General features: G+C 34.2%; 5 protein-coding genes across 9 annotated transcripts in view; 2 read left to right on the forward strand and 3 right to left on the reverse strand.

Annotated features, from left to right (window-relative positions):
* LOC144849475 (granule associated Rac and RHOG effector protein 1-like) overlaps positions 1-18,060 on the reverse strand; it is a 200,218-nt gene that overhangs the window by 4,770 nt on the left and 177,388 nt on the right. The gene's annotated exons all lie outside the window — the stretch shown is intronic.
* Positions 100-4,400, reverse strand: LOC144849577 (coactosin-like protein). The gene is made up of 4 exons (XM_078706531.1): positions 4,223-4,400; positions 3,683-3,765; positions 1,353-1,510; positions 100-1,211 (listed from the first exon to the last, which is right to left on the reverse strand). Exons 1-4 carry the CDS (start codon positions 4,294-4,296, stop codon positions 1,101-1,103), a joined length of 426 nt encoding a protein of 141 aa, XP_078562657.1. The 5' UTR covers positions 4,297-4,400; the 3' UTR covers positions 100-1,100.
* LOC144850315 (actin, cytoplasmic-like) lies at positions 5,321-7,208 on the forward strand. Its single transcript, XM_078707568.1, has 5 exons — positions 5,321-5,622; positions 5,788-5,946; positions 6,120-6,366; positions 6,481-6,666; positions 6,819-7,208. Exons 1-5 carry the CDS (start codon positions 5,416-5,418, stop codon positions 7,142-7,144), a joined length of 1,125 nt encoding a protein of 374 aa, XP_078563694.1. The 5' UTR covers positions 5,321-5,415; the 3' UTR covers positions 7,145-7,208.
* On the reverse strand, positions 7,470-15,194 carry LOC144849487 (vacuolar protein sorting-associated protein 4-like). Of its 5 annotated transcripts, none has more exons than XM_078706409.1 (11): positions 15,092-15,194; positions 14,484-14,595; positions 14,076-14,214; positions 13,871-13,959; positions 13,310-13,467; positions 12,909-13,027; positions 12,222-12,452; positions 11,634-11,853; positions 11,131-11,271; positions 10,593-10,704; positions 7,470-9,895 (listed from the first exon to the last, which is right to left on the reverse strand). In XM_078706409.1, exons 1-10 carry the CDS (start codon positions 15,116-15,118, stop codon positions 10,603-10,605), a joined length of 1,338 nt encoding a protein of 445 aa, XP_078562535.1. In that variant the 5' UTR covers positions 15,119-15,194; the 3' UTR covers positions 7,470-9,895; positions 10,593-10,602. The 5 variants fall into 5 exon arrangements, with proteins under 5 accessions (XP_078562535.1, XP_078562534.1, XP_078562531.1 ...); XM_078706408.1 differs by having other exon boundaries at positions 7,470-9,892; positions 13,871-13,962; XM_078706405.1 differs by having other exon boundaries at positions 13,871-13,962.
* LOC144849494 (acyl-coenzyme A diphosphatase FITM2-like) lies at positions 16,154-17,644 on the forward strand. The gene has a single exon (XM_078706421.1). The coding sequence runs from the start codon at positions 16,263-16,265 to the stop codon at positions 17,097-17,099; it is 837 nt and encodes a 278-aa protein (XP_078562547.1). The 5' UTR covers positions 16,154-16,262; the 3' UTR covers positions 17,100-17,644.

The following is an 18,060-nucleotide window of genomic DNA, read 5'->3' on the forward strand; positions in this document are numbered from 1 at the left end:
ATCTATCCAAAACAGCATGAACGCTGAATCTGAAATAAAACTCACACCGGATCTCATTACAATGTACATTTCAACAAAACAAGTACAACACACAAATGATAAATGTATATAAAGTTTATTGCTAATTTTAAATCGCACCGTTTATAATTACAATAAATACGGATAGTTTATTAATATAATTATTTGTTAATTTGAGCACGTTTTGGCCATTAGTGTTGAATGATGTTTGAAATTGATCTCTAAAAACAACAAAATTTTTTTGCAGCGATGTCGCGCACCTACAATTTGCTTTAAAATTATACAAAACAAAACTAAACATTGTTACAATTTGTCACCTAATACAAAATGATCACTTGTGTTCAATTAATAAAATAAGTATACCTTTTATTGATAACACATTGATTACATTAAGTATTGGTCATTTGTTGTTTGGTCTCAAACAATAAAATAAATGAACATTTAGGCCTCATTATCTCTACATGACATTAATCTGTTTAAAAATAAAATACAATGGTCGTCTTTAAAGCTACAAAAAGACTATTAATTTCCACTCATCATAAGGCTTTGCAAAGGTCCGAATTTTGTCCGTGTTTATTCGCGAATCATCTATCTAGCCTACTACGAGAAAAAGATGTAAAGAAAAACATTTCGAATGTAAATGTGAATGATGTGTTGTTGAATGTTTTCTACGTCCATGCATCATATCTGTGTTCTGGATTCAACGCGTACAAGATATATACGCGTTGAAACACCAAACGTATAACGCGCATAGTTAATACACGAGGCACATTCATGGAACTATGAATACGACTGAGCCATAATCAATATTCACATTCGGCTTAGTGTACTTTCCGATTGCCGAAAAAACTTATGACGTAGCGAACACTGGTGCATGCCCACAAAAATATCGATGTCATGATAGCTTCTGCATCTATAACAATTCTGAAATTCCAATCATGGGGCGCATGCGCAAAATGTCCGTGACGCCATTGTAATCACTAGTATTACCCCGCGTCAGGAAATCGAAAAATCAATAATAATGTTTGAGAAACTGAAGAAAAATGATTAAAATACGTAATGATGACGTAACGTTGTTTATTTTATCGGCTGCCAGTGCCATAATTAGCACCTCCTGCCTTTCTTACTTCTTCCTCAATTCTTCCTAAGCTCAAATCATGTTTAGTATCAACTAGGAACTCTTTAGCAAAAATCTGAAACAAATCATTTAAAACAAATTATTAACAAATACCCTTCTAAAAGATTATAACATGGAGCTATAATAGCTCCATGATTATAACGCACTAAACAATTTAAATATCATAGGTAGGCCTGAATCTGCCGGGGCAACTTACCGATACTACTTTCTTGACAGTGGCTTTATCTGTACTGGTCTTAGCCTTCTTCAATGCCCCAACATCGGGTCCTATCCACGTGATAAATGCAAACTTTGCTCGCTTGCTCATCTCGTCTCCAGTTTCTAGTCTAATATATATAAATGCCCTCTCGTCATCTGCAAAAACAAAATTATCAAATGTTTTAATACTAGAATAGACAGTTTCTCTTTATATTACGGTATAGTATTATATTAGAATTTAAAAAATTAAAATGCAAAAACAACAAGCGTCTCATAATAAACACGCGCGCGTACCGTTTTATCAGTTGATTCACGCGCATCAGCTTTTAACGCGCGAGTAAAATTACGCACAACTGCTTGGTAATATGGAACGCGTTGCAGTATATTATCTTTATTATTTGTATGGTCCTGATAAGCCATGACCTACGATTACTCTCCCAATAGGGGTTTTGGGTTCAATTTCAAATAAGAATTTAGGAATTAGGACTTGGGTGGATATATAATGGAAAGAACAGTTCCTTGTATTTTATTAGTGGCTAACATGATTACCATGTAAAAATACCCAGCGCACACAGCATGTATACGTGACATTTGGTTTAATCGAGTACACAGATATACTTTGAATTACATTTAAATCGCCACTGAAAATATTCCTGAAACTTATTGTCTGTAGGCCTATATCTGTAGTAGTACAGCAGATAATAATATCATAAAATACTAATCAAGTAGGCCTACGGTATGAATGTAAGAAATTACGACGAATACCAAAAATGGAATTTAAAACAGCATAATTGAATAATTATTGAAATGTACAGTTGTTTTCCAACAAGAACAAATCACCACATAATAAAAACCACATTAATTAATCAAGACAATGTTGGTTTCTGTCAGCCGTAACCACCTCTATTGCTACAAACCCCGGAAGTAAAGATACCGGAACTAAAGTAAACCGTAGCTCGTATAACGACTTGCATACCATACCCTAATATGGAATATGACAAGGAGTGTTACTAACCAATCAACATCTATTACCACTTAATATTTTATGATTTTATTCTTTCACAGCTCAAGGAAAAATGTCTGAAACATGAACAATCTGAACAAAAGCAAAAATATGTAGACCATTTATGTGCCATGACAGTATGGTCAATTAATTAAATAATTTCACAATTTATTATGCTAAAATGTATCATTAAAAGGCTCATTATATTAAAAAGTAAAAGCTATTATTTTGGTAATTTGGTGATCAATATCTTTCGCTTTTATTTACATGAGTCATTAAGAGTGATCAGGCGATGACAAAGGATATAACCTGCATAATCCTCATCTTATAGTGTTACACAGTTTATCTCTACTCACTCGTAAAACACATAAAAGATTTATAAACTCAGGTTGTTAAATTTTATGTAATATTTAAACCACAAACTAGTGTTGTCCATGTAGTTAAATTCGAATGATTTGCTTTTTGTTGTTTGAGAATTAAAATGAAGCCCATAATCAAGATTCATCAGATTTAATACGCGCGCGTGAACATGTTGTTTGTCCCGCGTCTGGTGACGTCATTCACAAAAAGGAAACTCACGTCATCGATGCAGAGGCTTATTCATACAATACAATTCACAATAAATACCATTTAAATGGGATCTGCATTACCTAACAAAAAACGACTGTTTCACAATTAGAAACTCTTGAATGAACCGTGCCTTTAAACAATGCTGCGCCTAACAAACGGGTGTGAACAATGACTCAAGGTTTGCTGCTCTATAGTCTCTTTCACAATCACACTATAGGCCTACTATTTAAATTGATGCCTTATAGGCCTATATATAGTACATTATATGATCGAATTTGATACTTAATATTGACTTAAATTACAATTTGTAATATATGATAATGATAATGTATTTAACAATATAAAATCTTCACTACAGGTGTATATATAACAAGACGAAAAGGGTAGAAAGACAGATTGATTGTCGACATGACAACGAGGAGATAATTGCTACCTATTGGGAGGGTAACCCTGGTTGCGAGGGGGTTAGCAATGGCAAGAGGCTGAATGAAGGACTTTGAATTATACTTAAAGAAATAAGTAAACAACATTCACACATTTCAATTGTAAAAGATTAATAAGAGCACAGAGCAATAGGCCGTATGATTACTTATGTCTGTAAATGTGTTCAATTCTTGGTACTTATGATATGTTATCAATTTAATTAATAAGGTCATATTTATACAGAGGGTGTTATTTCGAATAGTCAATTTGAAAAATATATTTCAATATTATTATAACATAATAATGGTAATGGTTAAAAACATGCACCATACCTGTTAATTGTTTGAAACATTCATCAATGTCAGTACCAGTTCCGGACACACCAATTTCCTTTTCATTATATCTACATATAAGCCTGAAATAAAACGAAACCCACATTATTGTATGTTCGTACGTTTAAATGTAAACAATGTATATATTATATAAATACTTTAATTATATAGCGATAAGATAGTATTTACAAGCCAGTTGTACCGGGTTCAATAGTACATCCGTCATAAGAGCTTAATTACAGGGCGTAACCACCGGTACATCATAAAACAACACAATCTTCAAAATTGATCATTTTTTAAATCGAATAATTTTGTCAGTTTAAGTCGAATACATTACATTAAATGACAGTACAGTTTGATTTAATGTATTTGAGGTGGGGTTGCTTACTACCGGTACAGGTACTAAAAGAATGATAGCAGGTGCAATATGTCAACTTAAGTACACACCAATCCAATGGTATCTAGTATGTGGTATCTACTTCTATCTACAGACAGTGAATTATAACCCGGAATTTAAAACGTTAAAAGAGCGTTACTTACCATGTTGTTTCTGTATCATCCGCTCTAACATCTTCGTATGCGGTACAAACCTCTTCTTTATTTAAAGTACTCATGTTTGAATGTAATTTCAGCGAACACCGGCGAATTTCTAATACGTCCACGGAACTGAACTGTTGCTTTTGTAAAACCAATAACGATTGTTCATTCGGTCGAATGGAAACGATTGAAGCGAACCATGACCTTTGCCCTGACAACGTTGTAACATCTACCGAAACCTTGTAAAACTGTTACGTCACTCATGTTCCGCGTTATCAAGGTATGAATATTCAACACGTCTATAAGCGATAACCATATTTAGAAGTAAATGACCCAAAGACAGTTTCCGGTTGCGGAAGAGGAGTGAGCCGTCCAAGGAAACCGGGAACAAACCTGTAAACAGCATGTCTTCTCTGACATTCAATATACAGGCCCGAAAATACATGTATTTATTAGCACGGTACGTTTTTAGAAACGTAAATTTATCTTCAAGATAATTATATAGCCTATATGTATAGACATAACAAATGTCAGACTGGCTTCATTTTTATAAGGAGGCGACGTATGTTTCCGAAAGGGGTGTGGGTACAGTACTAGAACCATTTCACAAAATTACCAGATTTTCCAAATAAACTATAAAAAAGCAATGTATCTATCTTTTTATAACAAAATATATATATATATAGGCTAAAATAGATAGATATTACAGTACAAAATCATACATTATTGATAAGACAAGATAAAACATTTTGAGGTAAGCCTAAAGACATTGAAATTTGAAATATGGGTTTCCTCACAAACGAGAAAACATAAATAAAAATGTTTAATTGTGACAAATATGCACACGCTATATATAACGTCTAGATATTAGGTAGGCCTATCATTTATAACACTCGATTAACAATATGACGGTAGTTTTGCAAGTAAAATAAAGAAAATAAGAGGAATATTTCTGTTGTTGGCAATAAACAATTTGAAAATCACGTGAAATAATTGGTTAGGTTAGAATACGAGGTACGCGTAATTTTCGCGTGCCCGCTCTGCACGCGAACGTCCTAGCAACAATCGCGCATGTATTCCAAAGTTTGTTGTGAAAATTTCTAAACTCAATTCTTGGGCACAACGTCTTTCACATTTAGGTAGGCTTAAAATAGGCTTAAAATATTCGATAAATTAGGATAAAATTCAAAATCAAAATGTGTGATAGTGATTCAGCAGCGATTGTTATTGATAATGGAAGTGGACTGATCAAGGCAGGGTTTGCTGGTGATGACAGTCCAAGAGCGATCTTCCCAGCAATCGTAGGTCGACCACGACATCGCAGTGTTATGGTCGGTGTTGGTACCAAGGATGCATACGTAGGTGATGAAGCGCAAAGCAAAAGAGGCATGCTTACAATGAAGGTACAACTTAAGTTATCATCTTATAGTAATCAATATTAATTAAGCTAGGTCTAGGTCTATGCTAGGCTAGGCCTAGATAGGAGCTTTAAAAGGTTGCAAGGCTTTTTCTTAATCCCATAACTGTTTCCACACGTTTGCCTATTTTGATGTCTATTTGCTCAACAGTATCCAATTGAACATGGAATTGTAACGAACTGGGATGATATGCAGCGTGTATGGAAGCACGTGTTCGACAACGAACTGAGAGTTGCGTCTGAAGAGCATAACGTGTTATTAACTGAGGCACCACTCAATCCGAAAGCAAACCGTGAAAAAATGACGCAGGTATCGAAAAGTTTGTAATAATATTTGTGACGGTAGGCCTACCGGTATTGAAATAAAATATAAACAATCCCAGAAATAGCTGACCTTTAAAAGCTAAACCAATTTTCTTTTCATCATATTACAAGAAATGGATTAAACATCATGTATACTTTTCTTGATTTCACGTAACATAGATAATGTTCGAGACATTTAACACACCAAACATGTACGTAGGTATCCAGGCCGTGTTAGCTTTATATGCGTCAGGACGAACGACGGGTATCGTTCTCGACTCCGGTGACGGTGTCTCCCACACCGTACCCATTTACGAGGGATACGCTCTCCCTCATGCTATCATGAGGCTAGATCTTGCAGGCAGAGATCTCACGGAATACATGATGAAAATCTTGACAGAAAGAGGGTATTCATTTACAACAACGGGTAAGAGGACTGTCACCAACTTTCACAAATAAACATAACAAGTTGTCTATTCCTCAGGGCGTAAGGGGCGCTATCACTTCTTTATCAGTGAATTTGTTATTTTCTTACTTTTAGCCGAAAGAGAAATCGTAAAGGATATAAAAGAAAAACTGTGTTACGTTGCAAAGAATTTCGACTCGGAAATGAACGGTAAAGTCAGCAAAATTGAGAAAACGTACGAACTACCCGACGGACAGGTGATAACAGTTGGTAACGAACGATTCAGATGTCCAGAAGTCTTCTTTGATCCGCCGATGCTCGGTAAGTACACCTCATGACTTGGTAGTAAGTAAGTAGGCCTTTTCGTGGTGTAGGCCACGATTTGACCGTTTAAATACATTTTTTTTTTTAGATTAAGCACATTATTTTTTTAAACAAAAATAAGTTACTTGTAATTTGTCATAACTCTTTAGGTCTGGAAGCGGTCGGCTTAGACCAGACAGCTTACAACTCCATAATGAAGTGTGACATCGATATCCGAAAAGATCTTTACGCGAACGTCTGCCAATCAGGAGGAAGTTCTATGTTTGAAGGAATGCCAGAACGTATGGAGAAAGAATTACAAAAGTTGGCGCCCAGTACAATGAAAGTTAAAGTCGTTGCGCCACCCGAGCGAAAGTTCTCGGTTTGGATCGGCGGATCGATCTTGTCGTCGCTGTCGTCATTCGATTCGATGTGGATCACAAAAGGGGAATACGACGAAACGGGTCCGGAAGTCGTTCATAGAAAATGCTTCTAAAATGTAAAAATGTACTAAACACTAACAATCTTGCTGCGAATTGTATCTTAACATTATTTATTAACATTATTTATTATGTCATCATAACAACATTTTGTAATTAATTGAATAAAAGTGTATATCTGTAACGTACGTAAATGATACTGAAATGCGTTTGCTTGAAGCAAAGAACTCTCTATGCTTGAACGTTCTCTTTATCATCATACACAAACAAGGAACGTGGATTGAAATGACCGGCTACATTTGATTTGATCCCCACGCAAGCCCGTTACGGGGGGTTCGTAGGGTTCGAACGAACCCCCTTTTCTGTAGTGCCCTTTTCAAACTACTGGAGACCAACAGCAAACGTGCTAGTAAATAGGCCTAACTTATAGCAAATTATTTTCATCTACTAAGTAGGCCTAAATATATCTTGCCTTCAGTTGCTTATAGGCCTGTACTCCCCTTACGGGCTTGCCACGGTTTACTTTCATCTGACGGTAACAGTCAGTTAACCACAACGAAACCCACGTTCACGTACCACCATAATAATTGGAAAATGTGACCACCATTAGTCTCCGATATTTCCTATTCGTAGAGGCACGTTTCCGCTTTGAAAAAAGGTAGAAAGTTACTTTCTGGAGCCACCGTGTAATAGGTCATCACGACTTACATACAACACAATAACATTAAACATAAATTACATTCTGTACCCTTTATTTCAATAAATTACAGAGGTGCTGTAGAAAATGTGGCATGCCTCTAATTTAATAAAAGATACAATAATGTCCTTCTGAACCATGGAGAAAATATTTACTCCATGGTACTCCGGTCGTTTATGCCGGAATCAGATTATTTTTTAACGGTCATCATATGAAGAACGTGTCAGGATTCCGTACGTGATGACGTCATGTTATGCGCCAGTGTCACGTGGCTGACGATAACAATAAACGTTAATAAACCTATAGACTCAGTACGTTCGTCACCATTTTAGGCTATTACATAATCTTCACACAATATATATATATATTTTTTTCAACTAAATCAATAAATGTTTAACTAGTGTTGCCTTGAATTGCACCGGCGGTACAGACAACTTTATTTCAACTATCTTGCGAACAATAACGGTTTACAAGAATTGGGCGTACCAGAAAGTCGGAACGCAACATAATTATGAAAACAAAATAACTGTATTATCTACATAATAAACATAATTTTTCATGACCCGAAGTTTATCTCTTTTAAAAGCTAGTTCCAACTAGGAGGAAACAAAGCTGTACACGCAAGACGTTGATTGGTCAATTTGCCTGCGCCGTTTGTATTACGCGTTCAACCACGCGCAATTATAATTATAACGATATTATTCTGTGGCAATGAACGAGGGCAATTTTTACACCATACAATTTTAAGGATGGTAGGGAAAGTACACAATGCCAATCAAGTTATATAATAGTCCATACGTTCGGTCATAGGTCAAATATGCACATTTTAAGAGTTAAATTTTCTGATAATAAGCACTATTTTTTGACATATTGCAAAGGGGCTGAGGTCAATTAAGCACGCCATTTTCTACAAAAAAAAAGTTTTAGAACAAATACAAAATACAAACCCCGATCCCGCTCCCACAAACTCCCTGAACTCAGCCCTAGTATACCGAGCTTAATTTGTTTTTGTGGATATCTATTCTAAATTCTTTTATCCAATTAATGAAATTGTACAGTATATAACATGCCGCAGCCAAGAGGAACATTTTGACATACAATATTTACAATCTCATTTACACTTGAGTAAAAAAGCTTTTTTCTTTTCTAATTTTTACGGGGTTTTTTTTAACTTCCAATATTGGGCACAAATGCATGTTTGATTCATAAAATTGTTTATTAAATAATAATAATAATGTACGCTTGGCATATTTGCAATGTTCTAAAGCAAATATTTATATTCAAACATGTTCAATGACATGAAGTAAAAACATCAAAACACATGAGGGTCATGTAATAAACCCACACTGGCATACTTTTATTTGCCGCAAATTTGAGCAAAAACTGATTTTGTCAAGTTTTTCTATAGTCTTTGCTAAAGTGTAGACCAGTTGACAAACATCAGAAAATGGCAGAAAATAAGTTTGTAGAAATCTACACTACCAAATTTTTGTTTGAAAACTTAAGCAAAACTAGGAGTTTGCAAACAAAAATTTGGTGAAGCTTGCTAGGGTAGACTAAGCTATTTTTTCAAATTATGACATTTGGTAACAACAGTGTATGGTCTACTACGCATGTTACCAATAGAGATTAAGGATAAGAGATTAAGGATAAGAGATTAAGGATAAGAGATTAAGGATAAGAGATTAAGGATAAGAGATTGTCAACATCACTGGCCATGCATGTCCTAACGGTTCTTAAATAGATCGTTTCAATTACTTAATCTAATTATTTATAAAACACTTAACATCATTGCAATGCGATAGTGGAACTTTTTTTCTTTTAAACAAAACAGGCTTTGTATATTAAGCCTATTATTGAACTTATGAATTCATTATAAATTCAATACATGAATTTATAATCTGTAAACTCCCTCCCTCCTGCGTATAAACTATGTGTTAAAACACAAGTAACATGTACAAATAGATATATAATTAATATACTGTACATATCTATAAAATGTTTGAGACATATAGACTCTCTAATAAGTTCACAGGAGTGTTGGTATTTAGTACCGACCTTCTGACCAATCATCAGTCTTCACCTTTGACCCTTACAACGTTTACGACTACTGAAATTAAATCAAAGCCACAGTGTTGTTGATTACTTCAGTTAGCAAGCAGAAGAAGACGAGCTATGGTTTCGGGGAAACCACCAGGGTTCAGGGAAATCCGAGACATGCCAGTGGCATCTCGTTTCAGATTCATTCCGATTGGACGTTATTGTAAATACACACATGTACAAAATAAGGAAAACTACTAGAAAGGAGCAGATGCAGATTTAGACCTCCATACAACTTGCATGTATGAAGGGCAACATACCAGATTTTGTCACTTTCTTTCATATTTTTTTACTAAAATGTCAAATATACAACTTTTATCAAAGTATGTCATAATCCGTAGCTTTGTCACACATTCATAGACAAACACAAAAAGAGACACACTCTGCGCAGCATAGAGATTGGAGACATTGTTTTAGAGATCATTGTATAATCAAGGGACATAAGATGATCACAATGCAATGCGCTGGATCCACCTTTGCAAGAGGATCATTATGCAGTGATACCATCCATTTTGCCTTCACAAACAAAAAACTCTGTCCAAACTTGGTTGACAAGAAAAGTGTGACATGCCCAAATATGCTAGTGATATGACATCATCATGTCTATATATGGGCACATCACATTTTTTTGTCACATAATGTTTGATAGTGTAGACAGAGCTTAACATAAACAACTGGACAAACATAAGATGGTGACTATACCTTACCAGTTCTTCATTAGCCTTCAATTCCAAAACTGGAGAGGAATTCCTGGGTAGTTTTAAGGTCTTCTTTCTTTACTGTAGGCCTGGTGTTAGCTAATGATTTCTTTACATCATTCTAAGATATAAAGATGCAAAATATTAACTAGAGGTAGATTGAATGTGATTCAATATTCTTCTTGGGTATTAGTGTATTCATTTTCAAATTATGACTAAAAACATGTTGGGTTGAAGGTGAAACTTCTTTTGTGGAAATACCTTGTTATTTGTATAGTGTTTACACAGTATATTTATTAATTCACATAAAAAACATACTGTAAATCAGTCATCATCAAATCAGTAACAAGTAAATTATAGATAAAGCTCTGTCTACACTATCAAACTAGTTTGACAAAAAAAGTGTGATGTGCCCAAATATGGTAGTGATATGCCCAAATATGGTAGTGATATGACACCATGTTCATATATGGGCACATCATATTTTGTTGTTGCATAAAGTTTGATAGTGTAGACATAGCATAAGACTGTATTTGATAAAACATACCATGGATACTGGAGGCTCAAAAAGCTTGTCTCCTGGAACATCTGTCCATTTCATTTCAAATGCTCCTGGGGATCCGGGAGAACAAGGCTCTAGTAGATCATCTACCATCACATTTGGATCATCATGACTTGGACCACGAACCTACCAAATAAAAACAAAAATATGCTGGCTTTTTGTGGTCATCTTCTCTTATTCTTAAATCTAAAAATACAAGACTGTGGCTATAGTAATATACAGTACTGTAAACTTGTATTTGCAACCATAAGTTGTGTAAACTTAAATATTAGTCGACTCTCCCACAACAAGATTCCCTGGAAACAACAAGCTCTGCCACAACCAGACTTCTCTTGAAAAAATCTTTTTTTACCATTAAAAATACATTCTGAATATCGGAATTTTCCAGAAAACCAAACAGTATATATTACAGCCCAAGTGAGAGTTGATTTTGTATTTGTTAAAGAAGTTGACTTAAGTACTGTTTAAACTAAATATTTGAAACTAACCCTCCTAAAGTGAGTTGCAGTTTGTATCTTTCTAACCGGCTGCATTAGCGCATCTCTTACAACAATACTAATATCAGCTCCAGAGTATCCGTCGCTTTCAATTCCTAATTGTTTGTAGTCATTTTCTATTAAAGTAGTTTTTGTTGCACCCATATGCAGTTTAAACATGTGAGTTCTTGCTGGTGCTTCTGGCAATGGGATGTAAATCCTCTTTTCAAATCTGAAAGTCAAAAAGTAAAGGAAGATTTAACAATTGCATATAAAATGTTTAAAAAAGTGAAAATATATCAGAAATTATATATTTTGAATACTAGGCCTAATACTAAACTAAATTGTATATTATAATTTTTACAGCCTATATTTGTAAATAATGTATTTTATCATAATTTAAGAGGGCCCCTGAATATTAACTGGCATTAATTTGTCCAGCTGGAAGGGTTACCCTCTATAAATAAACTTGAAATAAAAAATAAATAAAGAATAAAATGTTTTTAAAAATTTGGAAATATGGATTGTAGTTATTTTTTTTAATTTTATGATTTGAATCTGAATATTATTAACAGTGACTCAAAATTTAAAAATGTTTACCTTCTTCTGATAGCAGAATCTAAAACCCAGGGAATGTTGGTGGCGCCGAGTACTAATATTCCGTCATTATTATTTCCAACACCTTGCATTTGAACCAAGAACTCCGTCTTGATACGCCTGGCTGACTCGCTCTCGTTACTACCACGTTCACCACACATTGAGTCAACCTCATCAATAAAAATAATTGATGGTTTGTGCTCACGAGCCAGATCAAATAACTGCCTTACTAATCTAAAAAAATATATATTGTCTGAATGATTGTACATAAACAATAAAACTGGTAAACAACATAATAAATAGTACCATGGAGAAATTATTATTTCTCCATGATTGTACCTCGGCACTATCTTTATGTACTTTTCTCTAAAGCTCTGTCTACACTATCAAAGTTTATGAAAAAAAATGTGATATGCCCATATATGAACATAATGTTGTCATATCACTACCCTATCTGAGCTTATCACTACTAGAAAACTAGTTTGATAGTGTAGACAGAGCTTTACTCACAGTAGTTCAAATATTGTTAATTAATATCATATTTCACTAGATGCTAGTAACTGAAACAGTAATTTTTCACAGAGTACTCCTTTAGAATTTGTGCATGCTATAAGTAATTAAAACTGTTTTTTAAAGATGATTTTAAGAGGAAACAAACATTCTACTATAAAAACCATTGAATAAATTTACTTTTCACTTTCTCCTAACCACTTGGATACAAGGTCAGATGATGACACGGAAAAGAATGTGGAATTACCAGCCTCCGTCGCAACAGCTTTTGCCAGGTAGGATTTTCCTGTGCCTGGAGGCTAAACATGAAACAAAATGTTAATTAATACTGTGTATGTACAAAAGTAAAACAAAGAAAAGCTTAAGCTCTGTCTACACTGTCAAACATTATGTGACAAAAAATGTGATGTGCTCATGTATGGACATGATGATGTCATATCACTACCATATTTGGGTATATCACTATCATATTTGGGCACATCACACTTTTTTTTTTGTCAAACTAGTTTGATAGTGCAGACAGAGCTTAAGTTGCAAAAGGCGTTATGTCTATTTAAGAAATTCCTCGAGTGGTGACTTACCCCAAATAATAAAATACCTCTCCATGGTTGCCGCTTGCCAGTGAAAAGGTGGGGAAACTTGATAGGCAGTATGACGGCTTCTTTCAGGGCTTCCTTTGCAGCATCTAAGCCTGCTACATCTGACCATTTCACATCTGGTTTCTCTTGAACAATTGCACCTAGTTAATAAATAAAAGTAGTAGTTGTAGTAGTCTATCATTTTTCAATTTAAAGTCCCTCAAATCACCCATATCACACTAAGCAGCAACATAAGCTGTTAGTCTCTATTGCCACTCTTTGGCGCAATCAAGTTATTTGTTGTTGTTTGTTTATGTTTGTATATTTTTGTTTCTTTTTAAATTAATAAAATTAATATATATATATATATTTAGGTTCCCAAGTTCACATTTATCCCAACATCTCATTTAAAATTTAAATATCAGGTGTAGCTGCACAGCAGTATCCTCCTGTACTTTGGGACCAATTACATGGCTCAGGTAACATTCCAGACTTCTGCAACTTTAACTGCTATGGTTGAGCTGACAGAATCCTAATATTTGATATCCAATACTATAATGGTACCTTCAAGTTGAGTATTTAATTTCTTGGTCTCTTGGTCTTCATCGCTATCACTACCACTGTCATTTTTCTTGCTTTTGTTATTTTTACTACTACTGAAAAATAACAAAAATAATCAATTATTACAGTCTGAGTCTTATTATCTTATTTTAAAGAAGATAAATAAAAAATGTAATGATGACCAAATGATGGATATAGTCTGACGTACCTTCCTTTGCTCTCTGAGTCTTTCACCTTTTTCTTGCCTTGTTTCTTTGCAACATATTTCTTTAATTGCTCTGCTCGTTCTAAATATGAGTTACATTTTGCTCGGATGCTTTCTTTGGCTCGGTCTGAATGCGTTTCATCTGAAAATAATTGTAAAGAAAATAAGCTACATCATTAATGCTCATTTTGTTGTAATGGAATTAGTGTCAATACATTGAGAATTAAATTCCATGTTGTGTTTATGAATTACATTTTGTTGCAGCAACGCACATGACCTCGGGTCACACCTAGGGTTGAACCATTATTATATGAGGGGTGTTTCACTACAATATGTTTGAAGACGGTTTTAACTATTCATTTAGAAATAACATTTTCTTTTTATAATAATTTTTTATTTAATCACACTTACATTTGATGCAATGTATAAAATACTCAACACCATGTTCATAAAGTCTAAGTGCTTCTTCATAATTCTTGTCTTTGTCTTCCTGTGTTGCTTTTGTAATCAGGTCAATCGCTTTCTATATAAGAAAAAATAAAATATGAAAATTAGTCACTGAAATTCATTTTTAATTTATCGCCACACTGTGTATCTCATTTCTTATAATATTTAATTCATTTCATATCCATAGAAAACAAACTTTACTACTAGGCCTAGGCCTATTTTAACACAAAAAAAACAGCTAACTAAAGTCTACACTGGACTGGATCACAAATTTACAGTAGACATGTATAGCAATCAGGCCCTCTACTTGTATTACTAGGGGGTGAGGAGAAATTAAATTTTTCCTCCGCCATGTAAAAACCTGGACATAAGCCTAGGCCGACCTATTTATTTGGTTTTATGAAGCAACTACTAAACGCTCCACCACGAACGAAAGGTGATGTGATGCGGTGCGCGATTATATAAAATAAGTAGGGGCCTAGCCTAGGTAGGAGGGCCAGTAAATAGTTAAATCTAAAGTGATTTATTTACTGTTCTGAAAAAATAAAATATCTGTGAAACAAACAATATACCTGCATGCTATTACTACCGCTAGACATCTTGTTTATAGTTAGGCATAGATTTTACGCCTTACTAATGCAAAATATACTGGATTGTTCTAACTTCCGAAAATTACTTCGGATGATGACGTCATGAGATATGTAAACACATGACCTTTAGTTTCCCCCCACACCACCACCATGAATCGTGATAGATAATATTATTTCCTTAATTATTATATTAATTAAAAAGTTTTAGAAATTCGATAAATATGAATTATTTTAATATTAATTTTTAAGTTAAATATATTAACATTACAATTTTATTCATATTAAAAATATGATGCGTTTTACAAACAGTTTTCATTCGTCGTCTGCTCACAATTCGTCGTGACCGTGAATCATGATTTCGGATTTATAAAATGTACCAAATTGGTAGTTCGGGCGTGTTCAGCCTTTCACGACACAGAATATTACTTTTTCCTGATTGCCGCCCTCTATACTTTTCCGTAAAGTACCAGTAAGTATGTACTTTTTTTTACAAACAAGTGTTTTTTTCACATTTCTACTTTGATAATTTGTTTTTGTGGTGTAATTTAAATGTTCATTTCATTTTACCATAAAGAATTAATAATGATTAACAAAAACGTTTTCAAAATACCGTACTTAGGGGTCGTCCTACCGACTTAAATTGTTTTTAAAGATAAGGCTACCAGCTTACCAGCATAAAAAAATGTTTAAAAATGCATATGCATATTATTTTGATGCTTTGTATCATCTAAATCTGATTCAATATTTGCCATAATAAATGTCATAAACTTAATGCTAGATCATGATATTCCAATCTTAGGAAAATTAAACAATAGCTCTGTATAAATTAATTTTAAACATTATTGAATTGCTTATATAGACTTAATATTATCTTATTTGAGTTTAATTTGGTTCCATGTGATAAACATCATTATATTTCATTCAATTAAAAAAAATGCCTGTGTATTTTAGAAAGAAGTGGACATTAGCCGAGCATATTTCAACCTACCAACATGGTATAAATAATATCCCTCGCATGACCTTTCCATTGTAGTAGTAATCAACACAATAACACGTATGTTTGAATACAACGTGATATTTCTCTTCTAAATTCTTGTGTTTTCTACCATTTAATTGCAAATTATCTTCACTAAAATTGATAGGATATATTATAATGCCTTCTAGTAGGACAAGACATCGGAAACCCAAAATGAAGACACGACGAGCGAATGATGACGTTTCACCGCCAAACAACGACAGAACAACTTGCTCATTTGATGATATGACATTGGGAATACTTCGCCCAGAAAAGACTGTATTCTTTCTTGTCTTCATTGTGTTTATAGGTTCTATAGTTTACGAACTCAATGTAGCACCAGACTCTATCTTCTCAAACCCTCAAAACCTCTTCAATCAAGTATTTGTCAAGTGGGGGTGGGGTTGGACTTTGTGCCTTTTGACCCCCTACATGGTTTTATCTGGTCTTCTTACATGTAATAAACAATGGTATTTACTACTTAAAGATGGTTTGCGCTTAGTGATTGCAACATTCTTTTGGTATATTACTGTGAATATATTTTTAGCTATTGAGCAGGCGACCGGAGCTTGTGATGTAGAAGGTTTCGCCACAAAGAAATCCTGCGTACACGCTGACTCAAACTGGAAAGGTTTCGACATTTCTGGACATACTTTCATACTAATGCACAGTATGCTCACAATATTAGAAGAACTCCGATCAATGAATGCAGTTTGTAAATATAAATATTCTACAGATCACCACAATAAATGGTTGTCAAAAATACTACCACCATTCATTTATATATTTGCGATTCTGCTGTTACTATTGTGTTGCTTGTGGGTGTGGATGTTGTTGTGCACTGCTGTTTATTTCCATACATTTTTGGAAAAGATCATAGCTGCCGTGACTGCTATTGCCATATGGTTATTAACATACCAGTTCTGGTATCAAAAAACGTTCTCGCCTGGATCACCAGTTAGAACAGTTGAATGAGGAATGAACTATTCCCAGATCAAGGATGAACACACCTGTTCCGACACGGTTCCGGTCCGGTAAATCAAATCGAACGCGAATGTTTCGTTTTCTCGACGCTTCACGCGGCTATGCGTCAATCGATATGCACGTATAGTAGCCGCATGAAAACGAAACATTTTACTACGTTCGATTTGACTCTGTCGGCGCCGGACCAGAAGATACTGGCTCCTGCCAATGCACTTTCCATATATGGTTGACAAGTATTTTTAAGTACTTTTAAGTATTTTTAGTATGGAACACAATATAGAACCTAGTACAGTACTATTAGGACGATAAAAACACAATGTTGGTGCAAGATGTGTCGCCTGTCCCGTCCCTAGAGATTACTCAAACTATGAAAGATTATACAAATTGTGGAAATGTTATTTATTTAAAATACTTTTTTCTTTGTAATTTTACATTTCTAGCATAACTAATAAACAAATATTTACTTGATTGTATGGTTTTGGAAGGACATAACAAATATTGTTATAGCCATTTTACACATGTTTTTTAATACTTTAATGCAATAATAATGTAGATGTTGTAATTGTACATTTTAATGACAAAATGTAGTTGTAATAATAAATCAAATAGAATCTTGATTTGTGTATTTTTTTTCTTCAAAGTAACATTCTTTTCTAATCCAAAATGCAAACCAGTAAAATAAACAGCTTGACGCCTGACGGAACTGTCTTGACACGAAAGTTTTACATTTAATGAACAGTTTGATGATGATAACGTTGATGACGATGATGATGATGATGACATCGTTCATCATATCCACATGCTGTGGTGGATTTCAAAGAGTGAGTTCAATATTTGTTGTCCTATATTTATTTTAAAAATTCTCTTCCACCTGGCAAAGCTGATCAGGAGTATAATTTAGCCAATTTTTATTGAGCACACAGCGAACTTTTTATCTATTTCAATTTCCTGA

Source organism: Antedon bifida, chromosome 8 (assembly GCF_963402885.1).
Source record: "Antedon bifida chromosome 8, ecAntBifi1.1, whole genome shotgun sequence".
Classification (NCBI taxonomy): Eukaryota; Metazoa; Echinodermata; class Crinoidea; order Comatulida; family Antedonidae; genus Antedon; species Antedon bifida.

Excerpts from the sequence above, each read along its gene's own strand:
- LOC144849577 (XM_078706531.1), bottom strand. The coding sequence starts at position 4,296 with ATGAGTACTTTAAATAAAGAAGAGGTTTGTACCGCATACGAAGATGTT. Across the intron at positions 3,766-4,222 it reads GATGATACAGAAACAACATG|GCTTATATGTAGATATAATG; the intron begins GTAAGTAACGCT and ends GTTTTATTTCAG. Across the intron at positions 1,511-3,682 it reads ATGTTTCAAACAATTAACAG|ATGACGAGAGGGCATTTATA; the intron begins GTATGGTGCATG and ends TTGTTTTTGCAG.
- LOC144850315 (XM_078707568.1), top strand. The coding sequence starts at position 5,416 with ATGTGTGATAGTGATTCAGCAGCGATTGTTATTGATAATGGAAGTGGA. Across the intron at positions 5,947-6,119 it reads ACCGTGAAAAAATGACGCAG|ATAATGTTCGAGACATTTAA; the intron begins GTATCGAAAAGT and ends CACGTAACATAG. Across the intron at positions 6,667-6,818 it reads CTTTGATCCGCCGATGCTCG|GTCTGGAAGCGGTCGGCTTA; the intron begins GTAAGTACACCT and ends ATAACTCTTTAG.
- LOC144849487 (XM_078706408.1), bottom strand. The coding sequence starts at position 15,118 with ATGTCTAGCGGTAGTAATAGCATGCAG. Across the intron at positions 11,854-12,221 it reads GATTCTGCTATCAGAAGAAG|ATTTGAAAAGAGGATTTACA; the intron begins GTAAACATTTTT and ends TTTGACTTTCAG. Across the intron at positions 10,705-11,130 it reads TTGAGCCTCCAGTATCCATG|AATGATGTAAAGAAATCATT; the intron begins GTATGTTTTATC and ends TTTATATCTTAG.
- LOC144849494 (XM_078706421.1), top strand. The coding sequence starts at position 16,263 with ATGCCTTCTAGTAGGACAAGACATCGGAAACCCAAAATGAAGACACGA.